The sequence below is a fragment of the Orcinus orca genome, chromosome 2, assembly GCF_937001465.1.
Source record: "Orcinus orca chromosome 2, mOrcOrc1.1, whole genome shotgun sequence".
Lineage (NCBI taxonomy): Eukaryota > Metazoa > Chordata > Mammalia > Artiodactyla > Delphinidae > Orcinus > Orcinus orca.
In genome coordinates, this window is record NC_064560.1 from 76,705,747 (window position 1) to 76,720,879 (window position 15,133).

Here is a 15,133-nt window from a genome sequence, read left to right on the forward strand (position 1 = left end):
GAACATCTTTCCATCTACCTGTTGGCCATCTGCATGTCTTCTTTGGAAAAAATGTCTTTTTAGATCTTCTGACCATTTTTTAATCAAAAAAATTGTTTTGCTATTGAGTTGTATGAATTCTGTACATATTTTGGATACTAGTCCCTTATCAGATATATGGTTTGCAAATATTTTCCCTCATTCAGTAAGTTGCTTTTCCATTTTGTTGATAGTTTCCTTTGCTGTGTAGAAGCTTTTTAGTATGATATATAGTTCCATTTGTTTATTTTTGCTTTTGTTGCTTTGCTGGTGTCAGATTAAACAAGTCATCACCAAGACCTATGTCAAGGAGCTTACTGTCTATGTTTTCTTCTAGGAGTTTTATGGTTTTAGGTCTTATGTTCAAGTTTTTAATCTATTTTGAGTTAATTTTTGTGTATGGTGCAAGAGAGTGGTCGAATTGAATTCTCTTGTGTGTGACTGGCCTGTTTTCCCAACACCATTTATCTAAGAGTCTGTCCTTTCTTCATTGTATATATTCTTGTCTCCTTTGTGGTAAATTAATTGACCACATATATGTGGATTTATTTCTGGGCTCTCTATTCTTTTCCACTGATCCATATGTCTGTTTTTATGCTAGTGCCATACTGTTTTGGTGACTCTACCTTTGTAGTATAGTTTCAAGTCAGGGACTGTGACACTTCCACTTTTTTCTTCTTTCTCAAGATGGCTTTTGCTATTCAAGTTTGTGTGTGTGTGTGTGTGTGTGTGTGTGTGTGTGTGTGTGGTTTCATACAAATTTTAGGATTATTTGTTTTATTTCTTTAAAAATGCCAATGGAATTTTGATAAGGATTGCATTGAATCTGTAGATTGCTTTGGGTAGTATAGAAATTTTAAAAATATTGATTCTTCCAATATGTGAGCATAGAATATCTTTCCATTTATTTGTGTTTTCTTCAAGTTCTTTCATTAACACGTTTTAGTTTTCAATATACAGGTCTTTAACCTCCTTGGTTAAATTTATCCCTAGGTAAATTTTGCTTTCTCTTTTGTCTTTTTCTGAATTTAAAACGAACTGTAAAATGTGTTTATCCATTATTTCATTTTTGTCTTTTCACTCTAATGTATAGTGAAGAAAGCCACAAAACCTTCTGCCTGAGACTTAATCAAATTTTTTTGTCATGCCCCATATGCAATTTTAAAGATAGTCAGTGAAGTTAGTTGAACTCTTATGAGTCATACTTAAGTAGTTGTGGTCAATATATTTTAAATGAATCATCATAAATTCCACAGATATATTTCTATATTGACCTTTACTTTAAAACTTTATAAGCAAATAAATTTGATATTTCCTTTTATTTGTAGCCTTGTACTTAGAAGTATATATTGTCTTTAAGAATTTGTAAGTGATTACTTGTTAGCTCTGGTATCAATCCTATGTAAAATATTGGAAAATAAAATACTATGAAAAATTACATCCTATTATAGTGTAATGAGACAACTATAAATATATTTAAGTAAAAACTTTATCTTTTTATTTTGAAGACAAACCACTTGACTTGAAGATGATATTAAGCGTAAAATTATTGCAAATGAATTCTGTATATGTCCAAATAATACGCACAGCTCATTAGTGTAAGGGTCTTTGGTAAGTCAACTGTTCATCAACTTCTGAGTTCTTTAATATTATAACAAAATGGTTAAGTTGTTTAAAGATTTATCAAAGCTACTTATTTTGTAACATGGGTCCTATGTAACAACGTCTAGAGTGAATATACCCAGGTGGCCCAGACGAAAACTGTTATCCATTTTCTCTGGTTGTATAGTGATGCTATAATCAATCATGTGACTGTTTGCTAGAAATCAGCATAGGCTAGACAATCATTTACAGAGCAGTCATACCCCAAGTCAGTACTCACAGCTGGAGAATATCAGCGGGCAGGAGTGCTCATCCATGGGGAAGTTGTGCAGCTGCAGCTGGCATTCTGCATTTATGGTGAGCCTGTGGGGGAGCCAAGCATCACTCTTGTGGCCAGCCAGCGACAATCCAGCAAAGGCCCTAAGCAAAGCCAGGGGCGGTCACATTACTACCATGTGGGGAGCTGGGGCCTGGGGTGGCCACATAGAGCTCACTCTTAGCAGGGGCACCATCCATTCAGTATACCATTTGGGTTTTTTTGTGTTGTGTTACTTTGTTTTACTTTTAACTATCAGAAGCAGAGGAAGTTTCCATTATTAAAATTCCTGACTGTGTCTAGAAATACAAGCCAAGTAAGAGAGGAAACAAATCAAAACAATATGTCCTTGTTTTCATATGTCTTTGTTTCAATATGTCCTTGTTTTCATATGTCCTTGTTTCTTATGTCCTTGTTTTTAATCTGTTTGACTGAATTAAATCCTTCCTCCATTTTGAAAATGGTATATTTGCCTAAATAGGTATAATGTCAAGTTCATCCACTTGTAGGGAAGATTTCATACTTGGCTAACCCCCCTACTTGACTAGGCAGGTCGTGGCTGCACTAAATGTGTGTATTGCATCTTTTCAAAGCAGACATTCCTTGGGTCAGAATTTCTATAAAGGATCGCAGGACTGGCCATGTCTCTATTCTGGTTTGCTGAAGCTCACCTTCATTTCAGAGTCTCATTTATATTCCTTTAAGAATTGATAAGGAAATAGCTATTACAAACTCCTGTTCTCCAAATGTAACTAACTCATCAGCAGAATTCCCTGTTGTGGCTTTTATTGTTGTTGCTGTTCCCAAGCTGCCAACATTATTATTTCCGTGAAACTTTAAAATTCTTTAATCTTCTGCTTATTTTGATATTAATCTGTGCCTTTATCTGTGCTACAAATACGTGTTTACCATATGAATTACAGATTTCTCCTTATGGCCACAAATCACTTGCAATTAAAAGCTCTTGATACTGGATGTGGGAGGAGGGGGTTGTGTTCAAGGGCTGGCAGTGGTATTCACTTAGCCAGGAGGACACAGTGGCCTGGTCAGAGGTATTAGAGAAATGACATTCCCCTGCAGCATGCTGAATCAAAATGCCTTTTAGGCTTTCAGGAGGAGATACACACAGGTAGGTGGCTCCTAGAATCTGGTGCCCAGAAGGGAAGTTTGGGGTTGGAAATGAATGTGGGAATGAATCCTCAGCGTGTATATGGCTTTTAAAGTCTTAGGAATGGATGAGCTAAGTCAGCAGGAAAGTGGAAAGTGGGTAAAGTGATGGGGAAGTCCTAAGGCAGGAGGAGCAGAATGAGGAGAGGCTGTGTCAAGAACAGGACAGGAGGTGCAGGAAGCAGCTGTAAAGCAGCAAAGCCAGTGAGACAGAGATAATCAGCACAAGGCACTCAGTCCAGTGCTCTGGAGAGGGCTCAGACACTGGGAGAGCAGGGTCCAGACACCACTGTCCTTGATCCCAACGCTGGGTGAGCAGAAAGACTGGCTTAGGTGCAGGGCATTCTATGGTATGTTGCAGCCATTTGTTCACCCTAGCGGAGAGACTATTGAGAGATACAGACCCAAGTTCAAACCCGGGTAACACTAGTTCCCGATGGAAACTTTGGGCAGGTAGTTCTATTCACATCTTTCAAACACAGCCCCTCTTACTTTGCTGGGTTTCTGTGAGGACAGCCAAGAGGACTCATTACAAGGTAGCTGCCACTTCCATTAGGGATGCATTAGGGAACACCCTCTGTGCTCTTTTGTTCCTTTTGGTCTCAAATTTGGCTATAATTACATTTTTCAATTAGTACACCAAGACATCTTTATTTTCTTAGCTGAATGGTCCTGTGGGTTAAACATATTAAAGATAATTTCCACAGCGCACTTACAGCAGAAATGGATTCTGATGAAGGAAGGAGTTTATATTCATCGCAGATCATTTGTATGTCTTTATTTTTACATAACATGGGATTAGGAAAAACTTCCTCAAGACCCAGTAGCATGTTGAACATGAGAAGTGATAGAACTTAGCAATGAAAAATAGGGTCCCATTCCTACAATGATCTAAATTAAAGTCCCCAATATCAGACCATCAGTAGCATCTCACCTTAAAGTGTAAAGGATTTTCCCATCATTCCAAATTCTGAGGAGCTGATTAGGGGTGGTGATCCAGTGAGCCTCTGCAGTTTTGGAATTGCGGAATATTGTATCTGGAATCCATATTAACCCCACCATGTTGCTGTTCAGAGTAAGTATTTTCATTGTGCTGTTGAACCGAAGGCGACTGTCGGTCCAGGTCTGGGCAAAAAATATATCAATTTGGTATTCCTGAAACAGAGCAAAAGGAGGGGCAAGACATTTCTATTAGTGGATTTTCTGCAGGTTTTGTTTTCTTTCTCAGGAGTATGGTTCTCCTTATGTCTGCATCCTCACCTGCCCACATCCCTTTCTGTTAGTGCCTAACACTGTGCCTGGATCAACGTGATGGACATTCAATAAAGGTAACTGATATTATTTGTCAACAGTGTGATAACATATGTGAAAATGTTCTGTAAATAATAAATTGTAATAAACACATAGAGTGTGGTGAGGGGCCAAGAGGTAGTAGAATACAATTCAGAACATAGATGCAGACTCTCCTATATTCCTAAGTCCAAGCTGTGGCAGGTATCAAAATCTACCATTCTCTAATCTGTAAAATGGGTAGAATAGTAGTGCTTACCTCCTAAAGGGGTTATATGGAAGGAAATAAATAGTTAAATAAAAAGCTCTAGTGCCTGGCATAAAACAAATTATCCAGAAAGTATTAGCTCAGATAATAATAATTATCATTTTCACTCAAGAGCCTTCTCAAATAACACAATGCAAATCAAAAAGCAAAAAATAAGCAATGACAAAAAAAAAAATAGAGCTGATAGACACCCAAGCTGAATGCTGATTCTGAAAAAGGGCTGATGGCACTCAAATTACTTCTGTAACTGGAAGCAACCCCAGTATTTACAGCATTAGATACAGGATGGGGCTGACGTCACTGTGAGACATGGAGAAATGTCTTGAGCCTGGACCACCTCAGAGGCTCCTCCCATAATCACAGTTTAAAGGATTAGCTTTAGGTCCATAGTAAGGAGGAGCTAGAGGAAGACTGTTAGTGATTTTAATATCTTTCATAGTTTCTTTACATATTAGATATTATAAATGAATTACTTTTACAGAGTTCAGTAATTTTCAACAAATCCCATATTTACCCTTTTCATTGAGTTTCTGGTTTAAAGAACCTTTTTGACACAGGTAATTCAACAGACCAAATCCAGCCTTTTATTAACTTATCCCCTCATTCATCATGTCTTTGTTGCACTGACTATGTCAGACCCTGAAAACCATTGAAGGCCCAGAACTGTGCCAATAGGAAAAGCCCTTGCCTTCATGGGGCTTATATTCCAGTCAGGGAAAACAGGCCTTAAACAGACAATCAAGGTGAAAAAACATGACATGTCGGATGTATTGACTGCTATTGACTATGCTTGGTAAGTTAACACAAGAAAGAAATTATCTCAGAGGATAATTGGCTGGTTTGAAAGCAGCTATGAAAGTGTGAACAGAGACTGTTGCCTGCCATTCCAGTAAGCAAAGAATGTTGCCCCAATTTCCAGTTCTACAAGGACCAAGCCATCAGCCCCTGCAGTGGTGTGCCCTGAGGGGAATTCAGGATGGAGAATAACAGGAAGTATTTTGTGCTTTGGAAACTGGCCCTAGATAGTTAAATGCATATTTAAGGAATAATGTCAATGAACCTAGATTCTTACATCTTCCCATACATAGAAAAGCACCAAAATCATTAACCTGAAATATCTGTTCTTTGTAATTAGCAGTGATCTTTTGATGTTTGACTACATTTTTTCCCAGCAAAAGTCTATGTATCCTGGCTTCTCCCTTAACTCTTCAGAGCAGTTCCTCAGAGCTATCTGAAAGGCTGTCTCCCAGGCTTAAGTCCTCAGTAAGATCCCCAGATAATAACTTGCAACTTTTATTTAGTTGAAAAAAGAGAAAAGAAAGATAAAACAAACACTGATTCTTGTAGGAATGGAAGAAGCAAATGTTTCTCACCCTATCAGTAAATCAAAGATTCAAGAAATGCTTTGACTGTTAAAAGCCTATTGAAACTCACCTTTGCAGAAATAATCAGACCCATTGCTAAAAATCTCTAAATGGGTTAAGTTGTCATGATGCAAAATCTTTGTGCAAATATGGCTCCAAGGACAAGTGACTAATATATGACTCTTCCACTGAACACTGATGGGACCAAGGTGTCTGTACTTAATTTAAGAGAAAAATTAAAGGTGAGAGTGAAGGCAAAGGGTTGGGTAGAGGCAGTGGCATTGAAAACAAAGGCATATCATGGATCTTGGAATCGTGTTGACACAAGATCTATGCAACTGTTAAACTGGCCTATCAGGTAAGAGGCTGGCTGGGTTTTGAGAGAGTTCTACTGCCAAAGGAACCTCAAGTCAGGAAAAAATGTCTGTGACTATTTGAGACTTAGATGTACTCTTGCATTTCTTTTTGTGATGGGTAGATCGTGGCTTGGAAAAGCTGATTGGACCCCAAAGGAGGCTTATTCTCCAATGTTAACTTTTCCATGGCCAGAACAGTTAATGGAAAAGGAAAACTCCCAGACAATGGAGTCAAGAGCCAAGGAGAAGAGTTCTTGGGAGCCCAACTCTGGGAGCAAGTTAAAGCTTAATCAAAGACACTCTCTTCCCAGGGAAGAGAGCCCACTCAGGATCTGCCCACTGGGGTCTCAGAATTGCTGCAAACCAGTGGGTTGATTGTGATTATCCTGGCCTTTCTTCATCCTTGTAGCTATACTGTATATGTAGGTGTGGGTTAGATAGCTTTTCTTTTCAGTTTAGAGGTCGGTGGATCAAGGAAAGCCATGTGCAAACTTGATGTGAAGACGTACACATACAGGTAACTATGACGTTGGGGATGGGACTGGGTGGACCTTTGGGGTTACCTCAATTGAAGAAGGGAGGAGTGTGTCTGTCCTGATTAGGGAGAGACAGACAAAACATTTGGCAGCTAAAGACAGATCATGGTGGTCATTGGTACTATTCACCAAGTATTGCAGCATCCCTCCTTGTGGGCACATGATAGATTCACATGCTCCCATTTTAGGCCCTGAGAGACTGTGCCCACATGATCAGTGTCTAGATGATTCACACCAGACATGTATTGTAGGTGAAAAGGTAGAGAGAGTGGGATGCAGGGGCGGGGGCTGTGGTCCTCACTGAGAAGGTGACTTAGAACAAGACCTCAGTGAGGTACAGGAGTGAGCTGGGCAGATAGATGCCTCCCTTGCTAGGGCCCTGAACACAAGAAGCAGGAAAGTCAAAGACACTCCTGAGAAGTAGGAATAATGCTGTGGTACAGACTCAGCCAAATGGGGCAGGGGAGCAGACCCCTCACCTCCTTGATGGCAAGATTTTAGCCAAACAATGATGATTGCTGACTATAAAATAGAGACTATATTTGAACAGAGAACATGAGAACACACTCAAAACTTTAAATAAAATTCAGGCTGTGAGAATAGCCAGTACAGTACATATAGGTATCTAAACGAATTACTTCCTTTTTCCCTTTAACACTGGGTTATTGGGTAAAGGAATAAGGAGAGAAGGATAAAGATGTTCTCCTCAACAGGGCCAAGGTCCACCAATCATGTGGGTAATGATAGCCAGTAAAGACTGTTTTCTGTAAAGGCCTCAAGTGTATTTTGGAAAGAATCTAAAACCAACCAGATTTTTTTAAATCCCTATATTATATCAGGGATATTGAAACTCAGAAAACTTCAATAATTTTGCCAAAGTTACCAAAGGGCTCCAAGTAAAAATTTCCAAGTGGGTCTTTTTATTGTTTAAAAATGAAAAATCAGAAAGTCTCCTAATGACAAAATAGTCCTCCTCTTTACGCCCTTTCCCTACTTATCCTCTCTGCTTTCCATCCCCATTTATGTCCCTTCACAATACGTTTTAAAATGCAGATCTGAGGGCTTCCCTGGTGGCGCAGTGGTTGAGGGTCCGCCTGCTGATGCAGGGGACGCGGGTTCGTGCCCCGGTCCGGGGGGATCCTGCGTGCCGCGGAGCGGCTGCGCCCGTGGGCCATGGCCGCTGGGCCTGCGCGTCCGGAGCCTGTGCTCCGCAATGGGAGAGGCTGCAGCGGTGAGAGGCCTGCATACCGCAAAATAAAATAAAATAAAATAAAAAATAAAATGCAGATCTGAGAAGGGTAAATCATATATCAAGCTAAGCAGCATCACCTAAAGTCACCCCCATGAGGCACAGATGCTTTTGTACCCACCAGGCACTGACTATTAAGACAGACAATAATGATTTTCTGCTAGGGGGTAAAACGAGGCCTGAGAGGTTAAGTAACTTTCATCAAGTCACACAGCTGCTAAGTACCAATTGTGCCAAACTATATAGTCAAAATCTTCTTCCCAGGAGAAAAGGGAATCCTCCTACACTGTTGGTGGGTATGTATATTGGTGCAGCCACTGTGGAGAACAGTATGGAGATTCATTAAAAAAATAAAAATAGAGGGCTTCCCTGGTGGCACAGGGGTTGAGAGTCCACCTGCTGATGCAGGGGACGCGGGTTCGTGTCCCGGTCCGGGAAGATCCCACATGGCGCGGAGTGGCTGGGCCCGTGAGCCATAGCTGCTGAGCCTGCGCGTCCAGAGCCTGTGCTCCACAACAGGAGAGGCCGCAACAGTGAGAGGCCTGTGTACCGAAAAAAAAAAAAAATAGAACTACCATTTGATCCAGGAATCCCACTCCTGGGCATGTATCTGGAGAAAACCATAATTCAAAAAGATACATGCACCCCAGTGTTCACTGCAGCACTATTTACAATAGACAAGACATGGAAATAACCATCCAGTGACAGGTGAATGGATAAAGAAGATGTGATATATGTATACACACACACACACACACACACACACACGCACACGCACACGCACACACACACACACAATGATATATTACTCAGCCATAAAAAGAATGAAATAATGCCATTTGCAGTAACATGGATGGACCTAGAAATTATCACACTAAGTGAAATAAGCCAGACAAACACAAATATCATATCATATCACTTATATGTGGACTCCAAAAAAGGATACAAATGAACTTATTTACAAAGCAGAACAGACTCACAGACATAGTAAACAAATTTATGGTTACCAAAGCAGGGGTGGGGGAGGGGCAAATTAGGAGGTTGAGATTAACGTACACACACTACTATATATAAAATAGATAAACAACAAGGACCTACTTTATAACACAGGGAATTATACTCAATATCTTGTAATAACCTATAACGGAAGAGAATGTAAAAAAGAACATATATACACACATACATACATACATATATATATACACATATATATATGTAGCCAAATCACTTTGCTGTACATCTGAAACTAACAACATTGTCAATCAACTATATGTCAACAAATTTTTAAAAAAAATCTGCTTCCCTGGATGTGAGTGAGAGCAGCTGCAGCAGCTGCAATCTAGTTGCCAGATATGGGAACCACCACCAGGCGGTGAAGAAAGAACGCCGGTGTAGGCATCCACTCCACTTTTGCCCTGTTTACAAACTGTGTGAGATTATTCACCTTCCTTGGCCTTTGATTCTTCCTCTGTAAAATGGCAGAGTTGGGTTAGATTAAATATAAGAATGCTTCCACCTCTAACATTTTATATTTCCACATCCCTGCCTGGAGTTAGATTTTCAGTGCTGAAAGTAATTTTTCTGTAGGGGAACTATTTTTCTGTAAGGAAAGGGATCACACCATGATGCCCTAAGGAAGGGTCTGCAGGGTTTGGAGGGATTCTCTCTTTATTCTGAAGTCCTGCCACAAACTCCAACTCAAGAAGACAGAATGTGGATGGTGTGCGTTGGTGCCTGGTGTGGATGTTTTATTGTGTTTACATTTGACTAAATGTTGGAGAAACACTTGCCACCCACAAAGTAATATTTTTATGTCTCTCATAAACTTTCTTTGTAACTGCATTAATCATCTTTCCTGCAGAGGAAAAAAAAATCATTCTTACAATGTCTATCTAAAACAACATTTTACATAACTCATAAATAGCTGTGAAATTAATGTCTGAAATACTAATAACTGCAACAGGTGAAAAATGTGCAACATCCCCAACTTAAACCTTCATGCTTGTGGAGAGCCTATGCTGATAATTTGTTTTAATAATTGGAGGGCTCAATGATTCCTAAACAGGCCAGCAGTGTGTGGAGCATTTTAACAAAACAGAAGAAAAATTATGATTCTTCATGCTATCTCTCTGTAATTTCTAAAACACTAGAAATTTATTTTCTAATGCTTTTCTCCTTTCCTTTACCAAAGAAGAGGGCCATATGCAAAGATGATAGATTAATAAAGGACAGGGTCTTGGAGACAGGAGGTTACAGGAGACACACACTCCAGGGCACAGGCACTCTCCCTCCATCCCAGCACATCAGGTCATCACCTGGAAGGTGACAGACAAATCCTTTAGTATTGAAAGTCACTGGCAGTTTTCTTTGTAAAATGGAAATTACAGGCCCATGCCGGTTAGACTTTGTTCAAATGCCTCAGTTAAAAACGTATAATATGTAATGATGATTAGAATAAAATGATTTTTATTTCTTCATTATCAGGTATGGAAGCATAACAAATATATATTTTTGGTGTTACTTCCTCAAATTCATCATAGGAAACAAGGCTTTACAGCTGGCCTCCATTTCTCCCCCAGAGACCTGCTCCAGCCCTGCCTCCAGATCTGCAGCCTCCAGGGACTGCACCTGCCCTGTTTTCATCCCTGAGTTCCCTGAACATCCTTCCCACTAACCCCAGGCTCCTCCAGTCTTTGGAAGCCATTCACACACTCCAACATGTAAGCCCTACTCTGTGCTGGGCATGAGGCTAGGTTTATATAAAGACAGATGCAATATCCTTGCCTGCAGGAGCTTGGGCCCACAGCATGTGGAGAGGGTGTGATGCCCCACCTGGCACCCAGGCAATATGAGGGCAGCCTCCAGGAAGCCAGAGAGGCCCACCCAGGTGGTGCAGGGGGCTCTGCAGGGACCAGGCCTCCCATCTGGTCCTGGAACCACTGGGCAGAAAGTGGACAGGTGATGGGTGTATCCATCAGGGAGGACTGTATCAAAGCCGAGAGGAGTGACACCAATTCAGGGAGAGTGGGTTGTGAAAAGTATTTGTTACAAGGATCACCCATAGGAGCATCAGGAAACCAGGTAACCTCAAGATGCAACAGGGAAACATGGTGCCCTCCTGAGCAGGTCCAGGACTTGTCACCTGATACTAATGTAACCTAGGGCCCTTTTTAAGAAAAGGATATATAAATATAAATATAATATTAAATAAAATATATACATTTATTTTGAATGAGAAAAAAACATAAATACTCAAAAATTGCAAATGCCACAAAAATCACAAAATCAGGGAAAAATAGATTTTATTTTTATTTGCTAACTGGCCCACTTTCATCATACTCACAAGTCCTATATCTTTGCTTGCTTGTTCTTTGGTCACACCTTTCTATGGCAATGTTTTATGATGTTAGTTTTTTAGAGAGAGAGAGAATAAAAATTATTACTTCCTCTGGTATAATGAAACAAAATATTTTATTATTAACAGATTTTTAAAAGTTTACTTAAACTCACAATTCATTATTGGAAATATCATGTGTATATTTGGGCCTCTGCTAAATGGGGAAAAGCCTCAAGTTTCTTTTATATAAAGTTTGCGGATTCTGCATTTGAACTTGGGCTCTAGGATTTTCCTCCAAGCCACCCATACTTCGGGAGTCCTGGACCTTGAGAAACAATCACTCTGGGATAGAGCTTGGGTCTTGCTCATCCCGTGATCATCATAGTATATGGAAGTTGCAGGGAACCCTAACCCACTAACCATAGCTTGAAAGCTTCCCCAGCCCCACCTTCCCTTAGGGTCCACAATTACCTGCACCCAACAAGAGGAACTTGTAATGGGGGAATCAGAGGAGGAAGAGATAGCAGTATTATTTAAAATGCCTCGCATTTGCAAATTTCACACACTGCTATGACCTTCCCTGGGGCCTGGGAAGGAGCTTCTGCAAGAAAGGAACTCTGAGGCTTAAATTTTGCAAGCATGATGCAAATTGGGAAGACCCAATGGACCACATGGTGTTCGTGGATCTGGGCCAGGAGTCGCTTGTGGATGTCAGGTGGACCCAATCCAGGATGAGCAAGGGTATGGAGGAGACACAGCTGCTGCTGGAGATGATGCTAACAGTCAAGAGAATAGGAGGGAAATCTCCCTCCCTTCTGTCCTTATCTTCCAAGTGCCTCAGGTTGGCTGAACCCAGCAGAAGGCCAGGTGACCAGGGACCTGGAAAGGCAGGCTTTGGAGTCAGCCCCCTGTGGTGGGAAGCAGTGCAGGGGAGAGTGGGAAATGAATGGAGGACCAGCAGGGGCATGAGAGGGGTGGAAAGGGCACCCATCGCGAAGGAGGCTCCCCTCTTACACCCTGTGGACATTTTCCACATCCACCTGTTCGCCTTTTCAACATTCCCTCTCTTGAATAGCTGTCCTTCCTCTGGAATTCAGCTACATATTTACTGCTTTCAGATTAAACTTGTCTTTCAGATTAAAGCATTCCATTGGATGTTATATTCTCCAACTACCATTGCTACTCAAAAGCATACAATGGCTACTCGTCTAAGAATTGAGTTTAAACTCCTTTGCATGATACTTAGGGCTCTTTTCTTTATAACCCAAGCTGACCATCTGATTCCTTGTAAACACACCCCTTACCACCCGATGTGACAAGACACTCTGCATACACCCTCATCCTCCCCATTCTACCCGTGCTGTCCCCAAACCTGGAGGCCCTCATCTCATCTATCAGTCCTCCCATCTCCCAACTCCCTGAGGCATGGCTCCTTAACATTACACGTTTGGCTGTAGCCTGCACCTCTTCAGAGTATTACTATTACTTTCTTCTCCTGATGTGAATGCCTTGTTTCTTTCATTGGAATAGCTCACAGTTGTCTGCATGTTGAGTACATAGCACTGTCACGTGGTCCCTCGATCCTTGTCCATAGCACTAATACTCCCTCCCCACACCGAGAAAGCAGCATCATTTAAGAGCACTTTCTTGACCAGCAGAGAGTTCCACCAATCAGCAAAGATCCGAGGCCTTATTTATAAAGCTGCCAGTTAAAACATGACTATAATTCTGTAGTCTGGGCTGGGAGCTACTGCCACTCACCACATGGAAGAGTGATGTGTTGCCTGCCTGCTGTGTACTTTTAAGTATGAGGTGGTGACTTTTGTCTGGGGGCTCAGCCTCCAAATGCCTGTGCCCTTTCAGTGAGTGTCCATCCCAAGGGTACCTAGGGGGTTCCCAAATAGAGAAAGGGTCCTGCTCTCCCTCCCCTCTCCAGGGTGGCCACAAAGCACTGCCTGACCAACATGCCCCAGGACACCTGCTGAGCATATCCTTCTGAGCAGACCAGGTCACACCCAGCCCCTGAGATACAGCAGTTTCCCAGGACCCCATTCCTTCTCTGCTCCAGGTGATGTACCCACTTTGGATAGCAAATCTTCTTGTCCTCCCACCTCTGCAGGGTAGGAGGCAACAGAGAACCTTATTTCTGCTTCACCCCCACTGTTGAAGTCCTTGTGTGCTCACTCATTCTAAGGGAAAAATCCATGTTCCTGGCTCCTTTCCAAACAGGCAGGAGCCCATCACAGAGGTGTGGGAAGAGGTGGCTATGGAAAACTCAAGGAGACTATTATGGGCTGAATTGTGTTCCCCCCAAATCTGTGTATTAAAGTCCTAACCCCCAGTGCCCCAGAATGTGACTGTACTTGGACACAGGGCCTTTCAAGAGATGATTACATTAAAATGAGGCCATATGAGTGGGCCCTAATCCAATTTGGCTGGTGTATTTTTGAGAAGAGAGACACACACAAAAGGAAAAGCATGCGGGGATAAAGGGAGAAGGCGGCCATCTACCAGCCAAGGAGAGGGCCTCAGGAGAAACCAACACTGCCAACACCTGGATCTTAGACTTCTAGCCCCCAGACAATGAGAATATATATTTCTGTTCTTTAAGCCACCGGATCTGTGGTACTTTTTTTTTTAAAAACATCTTTACTGGAGTATAATTGCTTTACAATGTTGTGTTATTTTCTGCTGTATAACAAAGTGAATCTGCTATATGCTTACATATATCCCCATATCTCCCCCTCTTGGGTCTCCCTCCCAACTTCCCTAACCCACCCCTCTAGGTGGTCACAAAGCACAGAGCTGATCTCCCAATAATATGCGGCTGCTTCCCACTAGCTATCTATTTAACATTTGGTAGAGTATATGTGTCAATGCCACTCTCTCATTTCGTCCCAGCTTACCCTTCCCCCTCCCTGTGTCTTCAAGTCAATTCTCTACATCTACATCTTTATTCCTGCCCTGCCCCTAGGTTCTTCAGAATCATTTTTTTTATTCCATATATATGTGTTAGCATATAGTATTTGTTTTTCTCTTTCTGACTTACTTCACTCTGTATGACACACTCTAGTTTCATCCATCTCACTAAATACAACTCAGCTTTGTTTCTTTTTATGGCTAAGTAATATTCCATTGTGTATATGTGCCACATCTTCTTTATCCATTCATCTGTCGATGGACACTTAGGTGCTTCCATGTCCTGGCTGTTGTAAATAGTGCTGCAAAGAACATTGCGGTACATGACTCTTTTTGAATTATGGTTTTCTCAGGGTATAGGCCCAGTAGTGGGCTTGCTGGGGAGTATGGTAGTTCTAGTTTTAGATTTCTAAGGAACCTCCATACTGTTCTCCATAGTGGCTGTATCAACTTACATTCCCACCAACATTGCAACAGGGTTCCCTTTTCTCCACACCCTCTCCAGCATTTATTTTTTGTAGATATTTTGATGATATGGCCATTCTGACTGGTGTGAGGTGATACCTCATTGTAGTTTTGATTTGCATTTCTCTAATGATTAGTGATGTTCAGCATCCTTTCATGTGTTTGTTGGTAATCTGTATATCTTCTTTGGAGAAATGTCTATTTAGGTCTTCTGCCCATTTTTGGATTGCGCTCTTTGTTTTTTTT

The 15,133-nt window shown here is 41.3% G+C and overlaps 1 protein-coding gene across 1 annotated transcript in view; it reads right to left on the minus strand.

Moving 5' to 3' along the window:
- GABRG3 (gamma-aminobutyric acid type A receptor subunit gamma3) overlaps positions 1-15,133 on the minus strand; it is a 469,101-nt gene that overhangs the window by 5,603 nt on the left and 448,365 nt on the right. Inside the window, 1 exon segment of the mRNA XM_049705846.1 lies at positions 4,038-4,258. Coding sequence (XP_049561803.1) covers positions 4,038-4,258 — 221 coding nt within the window.